The sequence below is a fragment of the Lonchura striata genome, chromosome 9 (genome assembly GCF_046129695.1).
Source record: "Lonchura striata isolate bLonStr1 chromosome 9, bLonStr1.mat, whole genome shotgun sequence".
NCBI lineage: Eukaryota > Metazoa > Chordata > Aves > Passeriformes > Estrildidae > Lonchura > Lonchura striata.
The window spans coordinates 24,703,605-24,725,480 of record NC_134611.1 but is presented as its reverse complement, the minus strand read 5'-3'; the positions used below and the strand labels follow the sequence as shown (position 1 = coordinate 24,725,480).

Genomic DNA, 21,876 nt, shown 5'->3' with positions numbered 1-21,876 from the left:
AATCTCACACTTGCTGCAGTGCATAATCCACATTCAGACTGGAAACAGAAAATGGAAGGAGAACATTCACTTTTTAGCAGACAAATATGTGAGGGTTTCCTGACAGGAAAGGAAAGAAGCAAAAATATGTAAGATGCAGCCTGATTATTATAGCAGCATTGATGTCTTGACAGGGACTAAACTTGATACCCATCTTTATTGCCTATGATAATTTACCAATAAGGTCTTGATTTTGCAACAAAGATCAAGTGATGGATTATTTTATTGTTTTCATTTTTGCATTTAAAAGAAGTCCTTTTACAGTTTGTTATTTATACATCATATGAGCAGTCTTCAAGTTAAGAACTTATTTATATACAGACATAGAAAATTATTCTACTTAAATTTGTAAACTATTTCAAAAATTGTTACTAAAAATTGGAAATACTTTTCTTTGATAAAAGGGAGTATGTAGAAACAATGTATTACAATGGTATAAAATTTTTCATATGCTAGTTGTGCTAGAAAAGCTAACCTAAATGAAGACAGCAAAAACTTTATATAGCATACATATTTTTATACTCAGTGGATGTTTTCATTGTAGTCTGAATGCTTTTGTCTAGGTATATCTGTTAATTGAGGCTAGGGATACTACAAATTCTTGGGAAAGCTGGAGGCATCACAAATGGGATGCATTTTGTATTTTCTAGAATTCGTTTTTATAGAGTCCCATATTTCAAATATGCAAAGTGTGCAGCATAAAAACAAAATCCCAAAAATATACTATTTAGGAATAAATAATTTAAACTGCATTGTGGTGTTATCAGTGATATACATATTAATTTTTTTTTCTTCTATAGCACAAATACTTTGTAATGAAAGCAAGTTTGTTGTCTTTTCTCAAAGAAAATAATTTATTTACTGTAGTCTATACAGACCAGAAATAAGTAGACATATTTTTAAGAGCAAGTTTGTTTTAGCCAGAGCAATAGTGTCTTTTCATTGCTTTAATCTAATGCCATAATTCTTGGCAACATTCTATTGATGCTTGCATGCAAAGAAGGTGTTAAGGCCTGAAATTTTTTTGCATGTGTGCTAAGAAATATCAGTTAAGAAATAAAAGAAGTATCTGCTGTAATCAGGGTAGAGGCCACACTGAAGAAAAACTTTGAACAGTAAGATCATGAGAGTGTTTAACTTGAAAAGCTGAAGGATTATACAGCATTATGAAGAGGGTGCGTGCAGGCAAAATTATTTGTCATGTGCTGGGACCTGCCTGCTTTGCCAGGCATCAGCCACTTCCCTTTCACATTATGTAATAATTTAAAATCCTTCTCTTGTCAGAGAATTTAGTTCTTGTAAGTAACACAAATGGGAGACTAAGGCCTTTCATCTTAGAGGCAGATGCTATTAGTCAATACTGAGCACAAAAGAAATTGCTTAAAAGAGAATTGAGTTCTTATGTTTGTAATTCTTGATGAATAAAATGTCAGCACATATTCAGCAATGTGTGTTTTTAAATTTGATACCTGTGAAAGATTCTAGGTGACGCAGACATGTATTTTCATGGATTCTATGTTGTTGTTAAAATTATCCAGTCTGTCAATTATCAACACTTAAAAAAAGAAAACTAGGCCCTGTACAAGATCAATGACATTTTGCAGTATTAAATTCAATTTCCAAAGTGGGGTTCCTGTTTTCAAGCCTTTTTCCTCTTACTGCTTGCTGTAGAATTATCCCAGGGCATGGGAAGTTAGTATTCAAAGTACAGCTCCAAATAATTACTTCTATGGAATAATGGACTTCTAAATTCCAAGATTTGTCCCCTTTTTCAGAGCCTTTTGCTCTACTGTCTGGGCACACCTTCATAGCTCATTTGTAGTATCTGCCCAATGCAAGTTGTTGGCCCCTGAGGGCTGGTGCATGTTTGAACAAATACAGGAATTAGAATGCCATGCCTGTCTATGGCATCACATTAAAAGATGTGATAATTAACACTGGTTAATCTTCATACCATGTGCTTTTATAAAAAGCAGCACCACATGTACCACACTTTTTAATTCATATGCCAAAACTCCATTTTGCTTAACTTAAAAACCCCCCAAAACTTCTGACTTTTGAGGTAACATGATTTTTAAAGTTTATATCCCTAATTCACCTCCTGGATTACATTAAAAGGATGAGATTTCATTACTTTGTCAAAACAAGTGAAAAGTATGTTTTTGAACCTGATTATTCTTTGTTGTTTATTCCCATGAAACATTTAATACTCATCTGTTTCTAGCGCTTGTTCAAAGTGCTGAGACTCTTTTCAATCCAGGCAATTTCAAAATCCCTTACTCTCTATCCTGTGTCTTGGAGTGACACAGGATAACTGCCTGTGTCACTCCAAGTAAGGAGTAGTTGCCTGAATAAACATTTGAAGTTAGAATTGTACAAAATAACAAGAGCTTGTCCTTAATGCTTGTATGGAGGAAAACCTGCTCTGAAGAGGAAACTAAGTTCTGTCAGTGAAGGAAAAATAGTTTTCATCCTAAATTAATCACAAAAAGTATGTGGCAATGAACATTAGGAAGTCAGTGACTTTTTTAGCTCTCTGCCTTCTTTCAGTGCAGTCATGGAGAGAGTCCTTATTCTCTTTTGAGAAATTACCTGGGCTTGGGTATAAAAACTAATAATAATTTTGGAATTGCACATGAAATGTTGGTTATTTTGGACATGCTTTCTTCCATTTGCAGTCTGAAGTTCTAAATCTAGGGCATGTTCAGGTTTTCTGAATTCATATGGATCTACAAAGACAAATGTATGTATTATAGGGGAAGTCTGAATGTTTGAAAGATGGAAATACAGTTTATGAAAATGCTTGCTGTGCAAATAGGATTGGGTTAGCATTTGTAGATTCTTTCAGCAGTGTACTTGACTAATTTTTGTATTTCTTTTGTGTTGTAACATTTTGTTGCCCAACTTCCCAAAATCTTCAGTTTCTTTTCCTTCTGTTTTGAGACACAAAAGTAAATTAAACCTCAGGAGTCAATCTGTGAGAGTTATGAGCAGAATCACCCTTAAGGGTGTGAGAGACAAATGATCATCAGCCATCTAAGTAAGCATAGGGTCATTCTTTCCTAAAAGGCAGCCCTGTGACTTTCTCCCTGTGACTTCTGAAGTTTAAAAACATGGCTTTTCAGAAGCATTTCTGTAGTGCCAGCTTGTTTTCCTTGCACAGGAATGAGCTTCCAGGCTCCTTAAAATGAGTGTCACAATGTGCCAAATATCCCTGCTTAAGACTGAAGTAAGAAAATGCTTTCTGTTGGAATTGTTTTTCTAAATTAAAAAAAAATTAATTCCGAAACTTATTTTGGATTTTCTTGGCTAAATTTTTTTCTCATCAAAATAAGTGCTGTATTTATAGGAGGACTAAGCTGACCTTGCTTTGGAAAACATGGAAACTTAAAGCTCCTACTGAGAGGGGACTGTTCACCTCAGTGCATGTCCATATTCCCATGCTGCTAATTTAATTAATGTTGCTCATATTGTCACTAAGCATAGTTATCCTCAAAAAAATCTTTGCTGATAAAAGCCTTTGGATGAAGCCACATACTGATGTTCAGAGCAGGGGAAGATGCCCATTTGTCTATGCATCAGTCTTTAAGTAGAAAAAAACTGCTGTAATATAAAAACAAATAAATGTGTAGAAATGTAACAGAACTCATAAATTTTCAAAAAGCAGCCTTGTAATTGAATAACATTGCTAGTCTTGTTTATTTTCCTTGCAATTAACTCCCACTATGATCTGCAATGAAGTTCCAAGTTTTGTGTGGATCTTAACTAGAAAATGAAGATATAACCACTTATCAGGATTTTTTTTGCTAATGATCAGATCTACAAAACCTGGGGAAGCACAAGGACTTCCTGAGTTGTGGTGTTTTTCTGTTTCTCATAACAAGTTGTTGATCAGACTGTTAGCAGACAGATTTTTTTCCTCCCACACATCTTCATTTTGGTTGATGGTTGACCATTTTTGCAGAGGTCTCTGCCAAGGATACAGTTTCTATATGCAGCATTAAGGAGAAATGGTGGAAAAATTGAGTCTTTGAAAAAGGTAGATTTGACAGGTAATAAAGGACTGAGGGAACCCCAAATCCTGTTTCAGTAAGGTTTTTAGGAAAGAAACAGTTGTTAGAAGAGAGGGAGGACAGTGACAGAAAGCATGGCTAGGACTGTGAAAAAAATGTTTTTTTCCAGTAGTTGTATATGTTCTGGAGGACATATCTTCTGACAGTCCTTAAATCTTCCATTTTGATGGAAGAGAAATGTGAATGTTTATCAGATGTGGTTTGGAGTGGAGTGGTTTGTCACCTGAATTTTGAGATAGTGAAGATCATTTTGCTCTCCCTACATCCTTCCCCCATGTTGCCCCAGTGCTTGCAAGTTTTCTGTTTGGAAGAAAGTGCTGCTTTACTTCTATAAGAAGAAACTTAACAGTTGACTTAAGGCTTTTGGTAGCTGATAAGCGTTTTAATAATCAGCCTTGTGTAGTTTTTTGACTTCAAAATTACGTGGCAAACTCCAGAGTTGTGGTTAATCATATGCCAGTAGTGAGACTTAATTGAGCAGTACACAAAGGCAAAGCAGTTAAAGAGAAGGCAAGTGGAATATTCCTGAGTCCCAGGCTCTGTCAGAATTTCAGCCACCTTGCCTTTAAACTGGAAGGAGGAAAGTGTGCTTAGGAAGCAGTTCTTCACTGTGAGGGTGGTGAGGCCCTGGCACAGGTTGTTCAGAGAACCTGTGGATGCCCCATCCCTGGAAATGTTCAGGGCCAAACTGGATGGGGCTTGGAGCAACCTGCTCCAAAGGAAAGTGTCTCTGCCCATGGCAGGAAGGTTGCAATGAGATGATCATTAAAGTTCCTTCCAACTAAACTAATTCTATGATTTTATGAATGTAAGGCTTAAAAGCAGTATCTAAGATTAGAACTTTTAATTACAATGACATACAAAAACAATGACTTAAAACTGGGAGAATTTAAAGTTCAATTAAAATCTCTTCTTTGAGGTATGTGTACTTATTGTGTTAATTTTGTCCAATGGTAATTATTTAAATCACTGCCACCCTGAAGAGTGCTCTTAATATACTGTGCTGGCATTTTCCATGTATGTGAGTTCTGTACTTTGTGTTATAAGTACTTGGCCTAAAAGTTAAGAAATCCCACCCTAATCAAGTCTCTTTTGAGGCATTAATAGACTGCCTCAGAAACTGAATGTAAGTGGGTTTTTAAAAGTGATTAGTAGTGTTGGTTTCCTCATGTGTCCTCACCAGCTGAGAAGCCTTCTAGACAAGTTTTGCCTTGGGAGTAACAAAGCCATTGATTCCACTGGTTGTGGAGATAGATGACACTGATGAGGAGTTGGGAAGTAGCTCTCCTGATAAATGCAAGAGAGAAGAACCAAGTTTATGGTTTATTCTGCAATAAAATGAACAGGATTCTTTAACAATGAAGGTAGCAGAGCTGATTGGAAGAATGTACAGAGGACAAAGGACTTTGTTTTCATATAGCCCATGCTCAGATTAGAGCTTTCCTTTAACTAGCTTTTAATATTAGTGTTGGACCTGGATGATGTTGCCAAAAATTGTGTCAAAGCTGGTGATTTTGTGTCATGGATGCTCAGATTGTGGGTATAACAGTTCCACCTGTTCTTCACACTGCTGTCCTTATCAACCCATCTGTTTTTCTCTTTTTATCATAAATCCTTGTTACTTTATTATTTACAGTAATGCTTCTTGATCAGAAGCCTTCAAAGTGTAATTTTACTTACCATGGTGTAAATAATATTTTTTTTTCTTTCAATATGAGTTTCCCTTTGCCTGTGTCTGTTTAATTTCTGCTGTTAAAATTACCTGTGACTGGGCTACAGTTCAGACATTTAATCCTGTAAGACATTGCCATGAGTTACTTAGCCCTTGCTTCCTAGTTGGAGTGTGAAGATGTATGGAAATGTATCTGCTCAGAGATTTCAGGTGGAATATTCCTCCTGGTCTTTACTATGGAAGGCTTATCAATCACTAAATGTCAGCTTGTTTCTTAGCAGAACTGCATTTCCTATGTTAGTAGCTGCAAGGATATAAACTAAAAAGGATCAGAAGAAGTTCAGAGGTTCCAAACAGACACTCAAAATGCTGTTGTGATGAAGGAAATGACAGAACTGGTGAGCCTTCATGTGATTTCCTATATGAAAGGCAATATTGTTTTCTTGAGATTCTGGAAACATCAGGATAGGACCTTGTCAGATAGTCTAAAATTCTGTTAAAGATTCAAAACCTTATGAAGTCAGGTGGCTTCATTCCATTGCATTAGTGGGGGTATTTTTCAGTCAGGTTATAAATATTGGTGACTAGGATAAATGTTTCACAGAGAAAAAGAAAGTCTTCAATTTAACTAAGAAGGGATGTCTGATGCAGACAAAGTTGTTTCATGCCTTTCTGGTAGTAATATAAAGTTTATCCACAAATTCACCTTTGAACCCTGCCCTCCTATATGCTGAGTCATTATTTTGTATGTTAGAATGATCCCTGCCCAAAGCGTAAACCACATTTTGCTTTGCTTGGAAATAACAGATGCTGGAATCAATTTTGACAGATAGAGGTCATATTAGGGTGTGCATTATGCATATTGTTAGCAAAAAATAACATTTTTGAGTCTCTGCATGAAACTGAGGGTCATTCAGTGTTGTTTAGAAATGCAGAGCTGCTGTAAGGGATACAAGTAGTTTACTCATTTTTTTTTGGTTTCATATATAGTGGATATTCTAACTTATTATGTACTATGTTAATTCTAAATTGTAGCCTCCTTCCTTGACTCATAATTGCCTGATGAGATACTTAAATGCATGGTATGATTTATGAAAGGTATTATTTTTCTATAATGTAACCTAATTGGTACCATATATATGTTGATCCTATTGTGCTTTCTGTTCTTCTCATGAGCTACAAGTTCAATTTATGTTAGTTTTGTGACCCAGAGCCTGGCTATGAGGACTTTTTTAGGAATCTGGGTTTTTTTCCTGGTTTTCAAGTGAAGTAAACTTTAGTTATTTATTGGTGTCATAACTGGATAAGTTGGTTTTTTACTTCAATGTTGGAAACTACCAGGGTCTTTTGTATCTCTAAATTAGAAAGTTTCCTGATAAAAAACTTTCATGTGGAAATCTGATTAAGGGAAACCAATGGGATTTTTAACATTAATGATAGCATAGAGATGAAATCCTGACCTTGTTTGTGTTGGAATTTCACCTTCTTTTTAATTTGTTAATGAGTAACATTTTTGTGAGAGATATGTTTCTGCAGTTGTCAGATACTGTCAGTACTGCAGCTTTGTACATTGCAATGGCAGTGTCTCTAAATGCTTAACATATTTCACATTTCAATAATTAATGCATAGATGTTCTATACTGTTTCTGTCACAAATAATCCATAATTACACTCTAAAGCATTTCAGGTTTCTGTGGAATACTACTTTTTCTTCTCTACATTATTGAATTACTGCAAGTCTTCAGGATTCTTAATGAGTATATTTGTTATGAATCCATGTGCCAATTAAAAATGAAATGTCAAGAACGACAAGGAAAATATCCTAGATCTTGCCTGTCTGAACTTCTGTAAAGCAGCTGGTGTACTGCCTCAAAGGAATTGGTCTCTTATGAGAGGAAGCTCAAAGAACTTGGCTTGTTTAGCCTAGCAAAATGAAGGTTAATAGGGGTATGATTGCTCTTTAACTGTAGTATGAAAATAAAAGCAGACAAAGAAAAGAACTATGCAGGCTTCTGTTCCTAAATGGATATGAGTTGGCCGTGAACTGATTTACACTGAAAAGTAGAAGATTCTTGTTGTGGTTTAACCCCAGCCAGGAACAAAACACTTAGGCAAGAAAACTCCTTAGTTTGGGGTTGAGATAAGGACAGTTTAACAGCTGAAACAAAATCTGCACACACAAATAGAGCAAAAGAGAGATTTCATTCACCATGTTCTTTGGCCAGTCTGTTGTGCAGCCATCCAAGGAAAGCAGGAGTAATGGTGACTTGGCAAAACAAATGCCATCACTCCAAACATCCCTTCTTCCTCCTCATTCACCCACTTTATATCCTGAGCATGAAGTCATAGGGAATGGTTTATCCCTTTGTCAGCTGGGGCCAGCTGTCCCAGCCAGGTCCCCTCTCAGCTTCTTGTGCACCCCCAGCTTACTGACAGGGTGGTACAAGATGCAGAAAAGACCTTGACATTGTGCAAGCAAATCCTGTTTTCAGCACAAATTTAAACCATAGGTAGCCTCATACTGCCTTTTCTGAAGAAAACTACCCCAGCCAAAGCCAGCACAATTGTAAATGCTCAAGAGTATAGAATTCTAGAATGAACAATTGGAACAAACAGATGTGTTTTAGGGTAAGCTTGTTAAACTCATAGATTGCTTGAGATGGTTGGAGCATTAATGATGCATCAACCAGGTCTGGATGCATCAAACCCCAGTGTTTGTCCTTGGTATATGTTAGGAGGTGAGGGCTGACCAATTTCTGCCCAATTAAATGTCCACCAGCACAGTGTTGATCTACTAAACTCTTTCTGAGCTACTATAACCAAATCTTTAATTGCATGCTGAAAAGGAAGTTAAGCATTCTATTTGGAGCTTCTTGACTCTTTCCCTCAATTTATTATTTTTTCTGTATGCCATTTAGTTTTTCCATGCTTAATGGTGATCTAAAGGAAGTTCTGTGAGAACACTGAGCCATGAACCTTTAGCTATTGTATGTACTATATAACTACTATAATTTAGCTATATGTACTTGTTTTTCATTGATGATTCAAAGATTTCATTTAGTCTTTTGTTCCTGAAAAACCGATTTTTTTAAAAAAAGTTTAAAATTATATGACAAGGATAAGTCCTTTTGATATTTTCATAGAACTAGCAAAACCTATTAGTTATGCACAGCAAAACCTGTTAGTTATGCACTCACTGCTTTTATATCTTTGATTGATACAGGCTATGTGTGCATGTGTGTTGTTAGTGATATTAAAATGAATATGGCCCTCAGTGACTCAGACACTCCTGTTGTTGGAGAGTGAATTTACCTTCAATTGTTTTACTTGGAGCTATTAAGTGCATTTCAGAATCTGAGTCAAGTCTAATGTGTGCTAACGTAATTAGCACCAAAATACCATTTCCCTTGTTCATCCATGCATTTTTTATCCATGGCCTTGAAGCTAGCACGTACTCTCATTGCAGAAGTGTCTGAATGAAAGAACAACATTGCAGTGTCAGTGATTACTGTATATTGTTGCAGTATTCTGGAACCCTGGCCCTACATCCCAGTTGCTCCAGGTGCTGGTTTATGCGAGTGTGGTGGTAGTGCACGTACATTGTGCTAGGCAGTGAGTATTCACAGCAGTGGCAAAACTGAACACAAAGAACTCCTAAGTAGGCCAAAGACAACAATTGGATAAAATAGGTGGTAGAATTGCAGTAGAAAAATGAGATTTGTGTGTCACCATAGTAGAGACCAGCTATAGCAAGCAAATGAGCACTGTAGTTACCACGGTTTCTGTAGGCATTGCAGCAAACAAGTTTTAAGGAGGGTTCTGAAGCTAGATAATAAACTCCATTAAGGCCATAACCCAGAAGCCTATTTAAATGATAGGATTATTTCTAGTGATGTCAAGAGGCATTAGATCAAATCCAACATTGTATCTGCCAAGGTAACTCTAGAATAAAAATTGCCATAGGATTTTACAGAATTAAGAATACTGAATTATACACAAGTTTTCTGAATATGGTGTGTTTTAACAGGATTAATTTTGTGTTACCTTTTGAATAGTTCTACTAGTTGACACAGCACAATTTCTCCTTTTTTCCATAGTTATCTTGCCCTGGTTTTCAGAGATACCAATAATCATAATTACCAGTGGGATATAAACCAAAAGTACTTTTATTCATGTTTATGATTAATAACTTAAGCATTATAATATATTAAAAAAACATCAGGATCCTAATTGAAAAGTACATTATTATTTCCTGAGCATATTCTGATGAGCTCAATCCAGGGGTGGGATTTTAAGTTTATTGTATCTGCACACTAGTAATGTGATAAACTAAATCACCAAATATATGGTTTTATAATGTGAAAAATTTTTTGTGCATTTGTTTTGACTTCCATGTATTTCTCTTAGATGAGTACCTGCTTACAGGTTTGTTCATCACATATGCAGGACTATAATTCAGATTCTGATGGGAGGGTGTCCTTCCCTTAGGACAAGGTTGTCAGCTTTCACTTGACACTTGTATGCAGCATTACTTCTGTTTGCCATGCAGAGCATGGAGCATTTGTTGGTGCTGGATCAGTATATGAAAGCTTAAAGCCTTCAGTTTAGAAACAAAGTAATGTCTGGCATTTGCCTAAGTGGAATAAGGGCTTAGTAATAATTAGGTGCTCATTCTAAGTATGCCAGGTAACTTGCAGAAACAGTAAAAGTTGAGGTGTAATTTGGGTTGAGTAATGTAAAAGCTGGTATTACTTTGCTTAATGTTGTTTCATCAGCACTTAGGATTAGTATTTATTCATTAATACAGAGAGTAGTAATTATGGAAGATGATCTCTTTCATGTTTCATACAATTTAGAGGCGACCATGGATATTTGTGTTTGTTGCCACCTAAATTACAGTAGTGATCTTGCAACAGAAATAAGTCTTCTGTGGGCCTGCTGATCCTTTGTTGTTACAATTAAATAAATTATGACCTTCCAGCAAGAAACATGTTGGATATGGCTGTCCAGCGACATTGACTTTGCAGCCTGTCATTCTTATCTGCAATTATTAATATATATTCTTATAAAACTCTTACTTAACCAAAAACTGTCTAGTTAAGATTTGAAATTTATATACCCACTTAATGATAATGATTTTGAAAATCATGTTTAGTTAAAACCAGAAAAATTATTCTATAGTTTTCTTTTAAAGATAGAGGGAGAATAATTAAAAATAGCTCTGTTGTGAAAAAATGCTTTCCTTGGCAGAAATAGAGTGCAAAAAGTTTTTTCTAAAAGCCTGTAAGTCTTTAATATATTTGTTATGGAGTGTGTAGTGCTTTGCTTTGTTTCAAGTATTCTTGTAGTACCAGAGCACACTCTGAATGCAATAACCTAGCTGTCCATAATGCTTAAAATGTTGAGGGTTTTTTTTTGTAAAAGCTTTTAAAGTTATTAGAACATGGGGTTGCAGTATCCACAGTTTTATCTCCTGACTGAAGATATGGGGATTGACCCCCGTCCCCCCCCCCATTTGATACATGCCTGAGGAGGATTCTTGAACAGTGCTTTAAGTTGTACAAGCAGACAGAAGTGGGTTGCTCCCTTAAAAAAAAAAAATCCCCAACACAGCTTAGTTGTCTATGATGCAGTCAGTATTGATGTGGAAGGACTAGTGTGCATCTAGAGTTCTTGTCTTGGAAATGAAACCTTCAATTGATCCAGGCTTTGCTACAGGCACCCAGAAATCGTGTCATAGCATGAAAATTTAAAAGCAAGAAAAAGTGTTGTGAGAAATGTAAAAGAGTTGTGATCCTGACTCTCCTGGCCGTGTTCACATCAGCCGTAGGTTTTTGGTAATAGCACTCTAAAGCAGATGAGATTATCCATATTGGTGTCTTTAATGCCAATTCATTGAAATCTTTGCCTTAAACTATACAGATAGCCTTAATATTTGAACCCTATGCAGAGCCAGGGGTGCACATGTACAGGGAAGAGTCTCCGTAGGCATGAAATCAACTTCACCTCAAGAAGAAAGGGGATACTTTCCAAAGTAATTATTTCTATTTTGTAGTGCCTTAGTCATATACCTGCTAAAATCATAGTGTTTCTTTGCTCGGTTGCTCTCACGGTTTCCAGATTCTGTAGATTGTCATTAAGTAAAAATGGATTCTGACTTTTGGGATTTTTTTCTGGTGTTTTTTTTTTTTTTTTTTTTTTTTTGGTTTTTTTTTTTTTTTTTATGTTTTTTTCAGGTTTACCAAAAATGCAAGTAATTCGGAACTACAGTGGAATCCCACAGCCAGCAGCACAAGATGGGCCACCATTGCATATTCAGATTGGGGACACTATTGAACTTATTAGAGGAGATGCACACAGCTTATTTTGGCAGGTACTGTATCATTTAGCTAATGGCTGTATTCTGTTTGTCCAGATATCAACTTCTTATTGATATATTGCTCTCCTTTTTTCCTTTTTTGAACAAGAAGAACTAGATTCCTTGTGATTTATCCAAATAAATGCCTAATACAAAGAATTCTGCTTTTAAATTGCCACTAGTTCCTATATGGTTTAAATCTTCATTCTTGAAACCTTAAAGTAAAAGTCCTGGTGAATAAATGTGCAAGAACATGACCTTGGTGGCAATCCTTGTGAAATTATAAGAGTTAAGGAGAGTGTTTGGCACAAAAAGCAAAGTTTTTGAATTTTCAGTGTCTGGTTCTCTACACAGCATAAGTAAAAGCTTTGTTGACAAAACCCAGTCAGTGAATATTAGATTTATAGGGGAGAAAAATAGCTCTGCAAAACAGAACCACACCTAAACGCCTTGATGCTGGCTCAAGTCAGTTAAGGATAGGGGTTTTTTATATACATAGGAAAAGTATATTCTATTGATGGCAAATTTGCTGTCACGTGATTCACATCACTACTTTTGTTATGAAAATGTCTTCTTAAATGAGAACTATAAATGTTGAAAATGCTGATTTGCATGCACTTCAACAGTAAATGCATTAAAATGCCTCATTTTTCTTTATTGTTCTGAATTATTTGTATTATTGGATACATGGAAATAGAGCTAAATAGAAGAACTATTAGGAGATTAATGGAACAACAAGGGGAAAACATCTGTCTTCTTGAATTGCTGTTCCTGTGTTGATCTTCCTGATATTCCTGATTTTCTACTATTTTTTTTTCCTTTTTTCTTTTTTTCTTTTTAAAGCTATAATAAGGTAATGACTATAATACAAAAACTGCCTGGTCTACTTCATGAGTTATGTCATACTTGTTTGTTTTGGCTTTTGTTTTTCTAGCTACAGTTAGGATGGAATCTTCTTCAAACTCTTCAGGACTGGCTCAGAGAACACTTCCTATGTCACTGTATCATTCTGAACATTTACTGGGGGGAAGTAATAAACAATAGAATTACTTTATCTATTGAAAAAAAATAAAATAGGTGTAACCAAACCACCTTACCCCCTGCTAAAAAATCCTCCAAACCCAAAAAACCAACCAATTCCCTTCCAAACCCCCCCAACCTGTTAATTAGCAGACCATGGGTATTTTGCATCACTAAAAAGAAATATTTTCAAATGACAGTTTGGCCTGTGTAGTTTTGTATGTAAGACTTGGTTCTGCAAGGTCTAGAATTCTGATCTGGAGGAGCATTTAAACCTGCTCTTGACTTAGGACTGGCTAAAAGGTAATCATCTGACTAATACAATTAGTACAAGCCAAAATTACCACTACCGCGTGGGACTGATTCTATTGCCATGTTCATACACATCTGTCAACTCAATTTACTGGAAATTGTCTTAGAGGTTGTTTGTGATTATCATGCTAAAGAATTTAGCTAGAATCTCATTGTGTTTAACTCGCAGAAACCAGAAAGTGCGTTAGGCTTTTCCCTAGAAGCCTTAGTAATAGATTTGAATCCTAATGGAAATTGTCATCTCCATTAGCATCATTCAGGAATTTTTTTCTCTCTTGTCACAGACTGCTTAAGACAGATTTTTCTGAGTCTTTTAATGACATCTACATTTTAAAATGCATATTAAGAAAGAGCCTGCAAAATGCAATTTATATTAAAATATTTAATTATTCAGAAGATTTTTAGGGTAATTTACAGCTGACCCTCTAGACTAATATTACAATGGCTTTCTAAGCTGACCATTTAGAAATTCAAATGATTGTAATAGATAAGTATGTGTGATTTCAGTAAAACTTTTTCATTTTTTTACAGCACAGGAAGTAAATAATACAGGTTACTAAGCAGTGCTTGAGCTGTAGCTGAAGTGCGGTCAAACATGTCTTGATAGACATGAATATGTTTTGTTCAGTGGCTGGTCTTATTGAGTGCAGTACCATTTGCTATTCAGGTAGGATTAGTATTGAAAAAAAGTGTCACTTGGATGGCAGACTGTTTCAGAGCTGTGCTTAGAATTAGGTCTGTACACGAGAGGGATTTGTGTTTCAGGAGTAAATAGAATATACGGATACAAAGGGTAACCTGTATTCAAGCAGATGATGTGAAAGGGAGTAAGGAAGCTTTGCTGAACACAGGTTCAAATCTGTGAGATTGTCACTTGTTTGCACAGAATTATTTTTTAAAATATCTCTGGTATAAAGAACTTTTAGCTTAAATACTGGCTGTGTGATTTTGCCTCTCCTCTGCTGCCTCTGCACTTCTCAGTATTTTTGGTTAAGGTGGTAGCTACTGTGTGTGATGAATTACATAGTGATCTTCTATGGAGAATGGTGCATTCACTTACTGTGCTTAGGATAGCACCAATCAAAGAATGTTTTTATTTTTTCATAAACCCTTGTTATTTTTTTACATGCAGCTCCACTTTATTGAATTTTCTGAGTTCTATTTTCTGTGGTGGTGTTATGGTAGAATTACACATTTACTGTTACAGAAACAAAATGAACTGAAACCCTGAAGAAATTTCATGTGTGTTTATGAGGGTTTTTCCCTTTTAAAATTTTTTATGTTGCAGGTAGGCCATCAAAATAAAAAGGAAGTGTAATTTGCATGATTTTAATGCTTATAAAGTACTCATACTTAATCTCATTGCCAAATGCTGAGAGTATATTGTATTTACAGTCAGTGTATTACATTTAATGGAGGTTAAAAAATTTTTAAAAAATCAGTTAAATCCTTTCTTTGTCTAAATACACATTCTGATGCCTTCATTTTATGAATCTCTGTTCAGGAATTTAGGTATGTGCTCTGTTCTACTCTAAAATGTGTGTTCACTGCCAAATATTACTAGGAATAGGTCACTTTTGGTGCTTAGAAGCTGGAGTAAATTGGTGCTCCTGCCACTCTGGGAGGGCAGGAAAGGCTCAGTTCAGGCTGTGCTGGATGCATTTCTGCCCTGGTCTCTCCATTGTGTGGATGCACCTCCAGCATGTCAGTATATGATAGTCAGGGAGTCATCTGTAATTCTGTTGGTATTCCCCTGCCCAGTCGGTAGCCACTGACGCCGTGCATCGCTTAGGGAAGTGCTCAGCGTGGTGTCTGAATTGGCTGCTGGATCACGAGCGCTGAGCTCCCACTGGAGTTTGGCCTCTCAGGTGCTGCAACCACTGCTGCACACTGGTGCAGTCATTTTGGGGATCTGTAAGGTTGCAGGGTGGCAGCTTTCTGTAGAATACCAGCTGAGGAGGATGTAACTTGAAAGGAGATAATTAACATTAATGAAGATATCAGACACTGGCAGACATTGACAGAGCTGGGAATCACAGCTCAGCCTCAGAGCTCCCTTCTTGCCTCTCATCTCTCAGAGCTTTCAGGTATATCAGTTATAATTATTACTTAATTATATTAAAACCCCAACAAAACAAAAAGAAAACCCACAGACATATTGAGCAACACTTTATTAGAATAGCATTTTATTTTAAAAACTCTTGGATATATTTATTATCCTAAATTCCTGGGCATGTGTTATTATTTACTGTTAATCCCAATTATGTCTCAAAAATGGATTTTTTTTTTTTTTTAGGGAAGAAATCTAACAACAGGAGAGCTTGGATTCTTCCCAAGTGATGCAGTAAAACCTAGTCCATGTGTAAGTAGAATTATTTACTCCTGTTTGCCACTTTACAGGAAAACTGTCCAGTTCATTAGTTCATCAAGATTAATTTTACCTTGCAAAAATAATATGTTTCTAGTTCCTTGGTGCTTTCATGGTGGGTTCAGTATTGCTTAAAGTAGAGAGTTCTAATACTTTGGTTATTGGATGTAAGTAGGGCATGTCAAGAAAACAAGTTTGATAAGCAGGTTTAACTTTTGGGAATATTAATAAATCGAACTGTCTGAAGAGTTTCCAGACTGTAGATCAAATACATTTTATGTGAAAGTCCACTTTATTCCTTCCCCAGCAGAAAGGTGAGAGTGCTAATCTATTCCCCAGTCACTTTGGGTTAGAGAGAGGGATTACAGCCTAGCTAGTAAGTTTAAAAATTGTAAAACTAATATCAAACTTTGAATTATGACTGCTTGAAAAATTTTCTTTTTTCTTTATGTTCTTACCTGTTTTTATTTCGTGCAAGAATCTTCTCAATATAGAAAAGTTTGTGAAAGTAATAAGAAAAATAATTTTATAATATGTACTCAAGAGTTTTACAGATGTAATGCTGTATTAATATACTATGCACTTGTTCCTTCTCTGCCTTCTGTAACACTGTGCATCAGATTACTGCCTTCCTTGGCTGAGGATTGGTAAAAACCCATAAACCCAGTAATGCATCCTATTCCTTACTTTGCTTTAAGGTAGTTTTAACTTACTCTAACCTGATTCTCAACAGTTTGACTTATTAATAGAATTGGTTTTGTTACAGCAATCAAGATATGCAACTTCAATGGCTTTTATAAGTAGGTGGAGATCAGCTCTTAGTAGCTGCATTTTGATATGTCTTTGGGGCTTATTGTGCCTTTGTTTCCAGAACAAGTTTGCATGAGATCCTAAGGAGTAAAAGTACATTAAAATACCATACGACATCTTTAATACCCTGTATTTCCAGGATTTCGTTTGAAGTGGAATGCTATTTGTAGGTACAAGTTGTGTTAGTTGGGGACAAATCTGAAATAAAGATGAAATTGTTGTGTGAATATAGCTTTTGTCCCTCCACACTTTGCTTATTGTTAAATTTGTGAATTTCCCACCCTTGCTTATTGTTCAAGGGTGGATTTCCCATGCCATGATGTCACTTGTAGTGACCCCATCAGTCATTGTGTAGTCATTGACCCCAACTGTAGCAGTACTTTTAGGAATCACCAATGTACTTTAAAAGCACTGTCAGTGTAATATCTGAAGTTAAGAAAATGCTGCTGGCATGTTATGTAGGTCTCTTTCTAATGTTAAAGCTTTCTGCTAAATTTAAAATCACTATTTAGAGGAGTATTGAAAATAACACAGTTTTACAGAATGAATAAATACTATTCATGAAGTGTTACCAACTGGTATCATGATCAGAACAAAAAGATGAATTGATGCTTCACCACTGTTAACTTGGAAGGATAAAATATAAACATCTTATTATGATAAATGATGCAGTTAAAGATACTGAAACATCAATCAGGTTTTAAACATACTATAACTTTTACTGTTATTATTAAGTCTAACAGTCTTTACAACCATCTGATATAAAAGTGCCCAGAAACAGCATAAAATCCATATATCATAAGACTTTAGGAATGAATATTGAATGAAAAACTGCTGAGCTCCAGAATATCTATATTCCAGACTTTTCACAGATGTCCCTATAAACAATTTTTTCCCCCTTTAAAATAAGTAGTATATGTCAGCAGACATTTTATGCACTATATGAGTAATATCTGTTTCTTCCTAGCATTCCTCCATTTTTCTAATTTCTGTAGAGGCATTAGATACATAGCACAGTACGAGCCAAGAGCTTCTGAAATAACATTTGATTTTATCCTTCTTTGTGCCAATGAACCACACACTTGTTATATGAATATATTTGTCCTTTCAAAATTTACAAAAGCAACTACTCATCTATCATTTAAGTGAACTGAAGGATGGACTTATACCATCTTTGAATTTTTATATCCACTTTATTAGCACTACCAGAAATATTCAAATAAATTAGAAATATTTAAGAGTATCTTGCAACATGTAAAAACGTGGTAATTTTTGAAATTGTGGACTTGAAGTGTGCAATTTGGTTGATCCACTAAAAGATTTCTCTTAGGAATTGTCATAGTCTGTTAACTTTCTGGCAGGTCTCCCCATTAGAAGCAGAGTGATACCATCAGTATCTGCAGGGATGGGGAAGGCCAGTGCTCCCCTGGCTCTCCTGGGTGCCCTCCACTCCGGAGGGCTTCACGTGCTGCCAGCACTGCAGATGCTGCTGTGGAAAGAGCCCTTTGTCTACACTGTTTGGGATAATGCATGTTTCCTTTTTCTCTCTCAAGAATAGACTAAAGGACTGTTTAATACCTGTTTAGATTTACTGCTATGCAAGGCAAACACGTGAGCCTGGTTTTATGCCAGAGAACTTCAATGTGTTCCACATTGAAGTTTATTTCAAGGTCAAGTCTAGAGAGTTGATAGAGATCTTAGCTGATACCTGAGGTCAAGACAGTGGGAGTTGTAATTGATTGCAATTCAATCAATTTAAGCTTATAGGCATTTACAATAATAATTTCCTGACTGGATTTGTTTTGGAAAGTCTCTTTTGGTGACATTCCATATATCATGAATAAAAAACTGTGAGAAGAATGTTACTGTAATTTCTTCCCTATTAGAGTTCAGAAAATAAAACTTTTATTGGTTTTACTTGAAGGATAAAAACCAAAATATATGTGCTTACCTAAGAATATGTGACCTTAAGTTACAAGCGTGTGAGATTTATGTTAACCTTTCACTAAAATCCATTTTTCAGCACTGTGTATTTTCATACATTGTTTTAGAAGAGTAGGGTAATACTGAGTTGTCACACACTAAAGGGAGATGATACTGTGCATTTTGTGCATGAATAAACATTATCTGTGCATATGTTTGTGTACATATAACATCCATTTTGCAAACTGATTGCAGTTTAATTTTAAAATTTAATTTGAGAATCAAATTACATGCTTAGCGAGGTACAGTATAACAATTGCCCAAGTCAAATACAAAGGAATGAATGATGTCATGTGGTCTAAGTTGGTGAATATCCTCAGGTCTCTCTGAAGATTATAGACCATATTTCCAGTAGACAGTCCATACAGTCAGAATACATGAAATGAATTTTATGCATTACTGTAAATTGGTTGCATATTTCAGTGCACTTTTCTACGATGCAGAGCACTGAGCTATTGTGTGTATGTAATTTGAATATAGGCACTGTCAGAAAAGCTTTGAACAGTTCTGTGAAGTAAAAATGCCCAAAACAAACTGTCACAGAAGAAAAGAGCTTAAAATATTTTGTATTACTTTCAGAATGATAGGGAATATTTGTCCTTTATTATAACTTCCTTTAAAGAAAATAGACTTGTAGACAAATTAGATCACCTAGATATTGACAGTTAAATCAATCCACTTTTTGTTTTAGAAAAAAATATCTTGATCCTCATTTTCTGTATATTTTGATATCCTAGGTTCCTAAGCCAGTAGACTACTCGTCACAGCTGTGGTAAGTCTCTGTCTTGTCTTACAAGAATCTCTGAATAAAGCAGTCACAGAAAGCAACTGTGTTTACTACAATTTAAATTTTATTGGTTTAACCTTTCTAGGCTTCAGAAGAAGACGGTAATTGTTTGGGAAAGCAATACCATGTGTTGCCTAAAAGCATTTCTGATATCATAAAATGCTTAAAGATTGTGATGTTTTGTTTACAAGTCTGTGGTTGTACAGCCTTAGTCCCAGAGGTCTGAAATAGAACAATAAGAGATGATTTTAATATGAAGCATGGAAGTATATCTTACATGTTGAGTGAATAAAGGAAGGAATAATGTTAAATACATCTTATATCATGAATAATTCTGCATTTCCTTAAAAAAACCCATCAAAATTGAAGGTGTAGAGATACAGGTGGCATCTGGGGATATGGTTTAGGGGTGTTTATGGTGGTGCAAGGTTGATGGTTGGATTAGATGAATATTGAAGGTGTTGTGAAGAAGATGGTGTATCAAAACTGCAGCCACTACTGCTCTGGGGTTTATGAAGTGTGTGAACTCTTTCCCACAACTCAGAAAAGACATAGTGATTCTGAGAGAGCAGAGTAAGCATCACTTGTGCTTTTTCACTGATTTTATGCCTTGCCATTTAGACATGAGTTCTAACTTCCTCTTAACTTGCCAAAAGTGAAATTAGGATCAAATCTAAACAAATATTGACTTTTCATAACAAGCCCAGTAAAATGTTTATTATTTAAAATTGGTCTTTGAATTAATTCCTAACATTTGGTCTATTTATAATTTTGTTAGAAGAAAACATACTACTGGCATTAGTCTTTATTTTCTATGGATTTTTAATAAAGAACAATTTTCCTACTTAAACTCCTTTCTAATTGGTCATGGTGTATTGGTGTGAAATTTTCCATAGTGGTGGTCTGTGGTGGTGACAGCTTTTGTAAAATGGAGATAAGCATAATTTCCCTGGAAGCTAGGTCACTTTCCCCAGTGAACAGTTTAACCTCTGATTTTGCAAATGAGTGTCTGCTGACAGCCTCTCATGATGTCCTACACAAACCACAGGGCAGAGCAAGGGCACAAATCCGCTCATGCAGGCAGGCTGCACAATCAGTGATTTATTTGTCTTAGCTTTCAACACTTAGCATCAGCTTTTTCAAATTTGGATGGTTTTGGCTGATTTATTTTTTTTTCCTCTGGATGTTTGGTATGCGTATTGCACTTTAGCATTTAGAGGTTATGCACAATTATGAAACAAAATAAAATATTGTCTTGTGTAAATACCAACTTTTCATATAGGTCTTTTGTTGACCAGCTACCTCTGGTGGCTGATTCTCCCTTCTGTTGTGATAAATCTCCTGAGAACTCAGGGAGGTTCAAAGGTTCTGGACCACTGTTGTATTGCTTCTCTTGCACCATGATTCAGATAAACCAGTTGGTTTTGTGAACTTTTCAAGCCAGTAGTCATTCACCAAATGCTTCGGCTCGAGCACTTTCCTTAGCAGATATTGTGTTCAACATGCATATAAGTATTCTCTAATTAGGAATTCCACAACCCCCACTGTAGAATTTTTTCATGTTTTATTCTTAATTCAGAAATCTGGAAGTGGTATTCAGTTGCAATGTATATATTTTTGGTCTTCATGATGTGTAGAGTATTTTCACTCTCTGTTGCATATTTAATAGACCTGTGGAGCTTTGAACAAAATCATAGGCAATTTTTATTTTCCTTGTTACAGGTTTGCAGGAGCAATGGAACGATTGCAAGCAGAAAGTGAACTAATTAACAGAGCAAATAGCACTTACCTGGTGAGGCACAGGACCACAGAATCAGGAGAATATGCAATTAGTATTAAGTAAGTGGAAGTGGAATAAGAATGCCTCAAGAAAGTTTTCCTGTTCTCATTTTTGTCCAGATAGTATTTGAAATAAATATATAATAATGTACAGCTTTTAAGAGAGTCAATATAGGAACACTGAAGTTGTTGTCAAAAATACCCAGGATTTACAGAAGGAAAGAAGCAATGGTTTTATAATGCTGATGTAGCAAATTTGGGCTACAAAAATAAAGGTTGAGAATGTTTGAGAAGAGTAAGCATTGTTTGCACTACAGTGAGATCTGTTTCATTGACTTTGGTGAGAACTCAAAGCCCTTTCCATCTAAGACTATTCAGCAAAATGTGGGTTTGTACATTTTATGGGTGCAAATTTTTGTTTGCTTTCATGTTTTTGTTCAATATGAATATAAAAGCAGGAAGTACATGGGAATTCCCAATTAGAATAAGCAGTTAGCTTTGACTTTTTTTTTCTGATGACAGATTACTTCTTTAGCTGTACTTTAATAAATATGTTTGGTTGATTAGATGTCAACTTTGTTTTGGCACAGATATACATTTTGTCTTAAGAATTTATGTGTGTGGTGTTCTAGGGGCATGCCCTCAGGTAATTATTGATTGTGTCTGATTAAAAAC

At 35.6% G+C, this 21,876-nt stretch overlaps 1 protein-coding gene across 1 annotated transcript in view; it reads left to right on the top strand.

The window, feature by feature from the left end:
• The window catches only part of VAV3 (vav guanine nucleotide exchange factor 3), a 148,344-nt gene that overhangs the window by 107,927 nt on the left and 18,541 nt on the right, over positions 1 to 21,876 (top strand). Inside the window, exons 20-23 of the mRNA XM_077785484.1 lie at positions 12,021 to 12,157; positions 15,771 to 15,836; positions 19,373 to 19,407; positions 21,145 to 21,261. Of these exons, the coding sequence (XP_077641610.1) occupies positions 12,021 to 12,157; positions 15,771 to 15,836; positions 19,373 to 19,407; positions 21,145 to 21,261 (355 nt within the window). The remainder of the gene's footprint in view (positions 1 to 12,020; positions 12,158 to 15,770; positions 15,837 to 19,372; positions 19,408 to 21,144; positions 21,262 to 21,876) is intronic.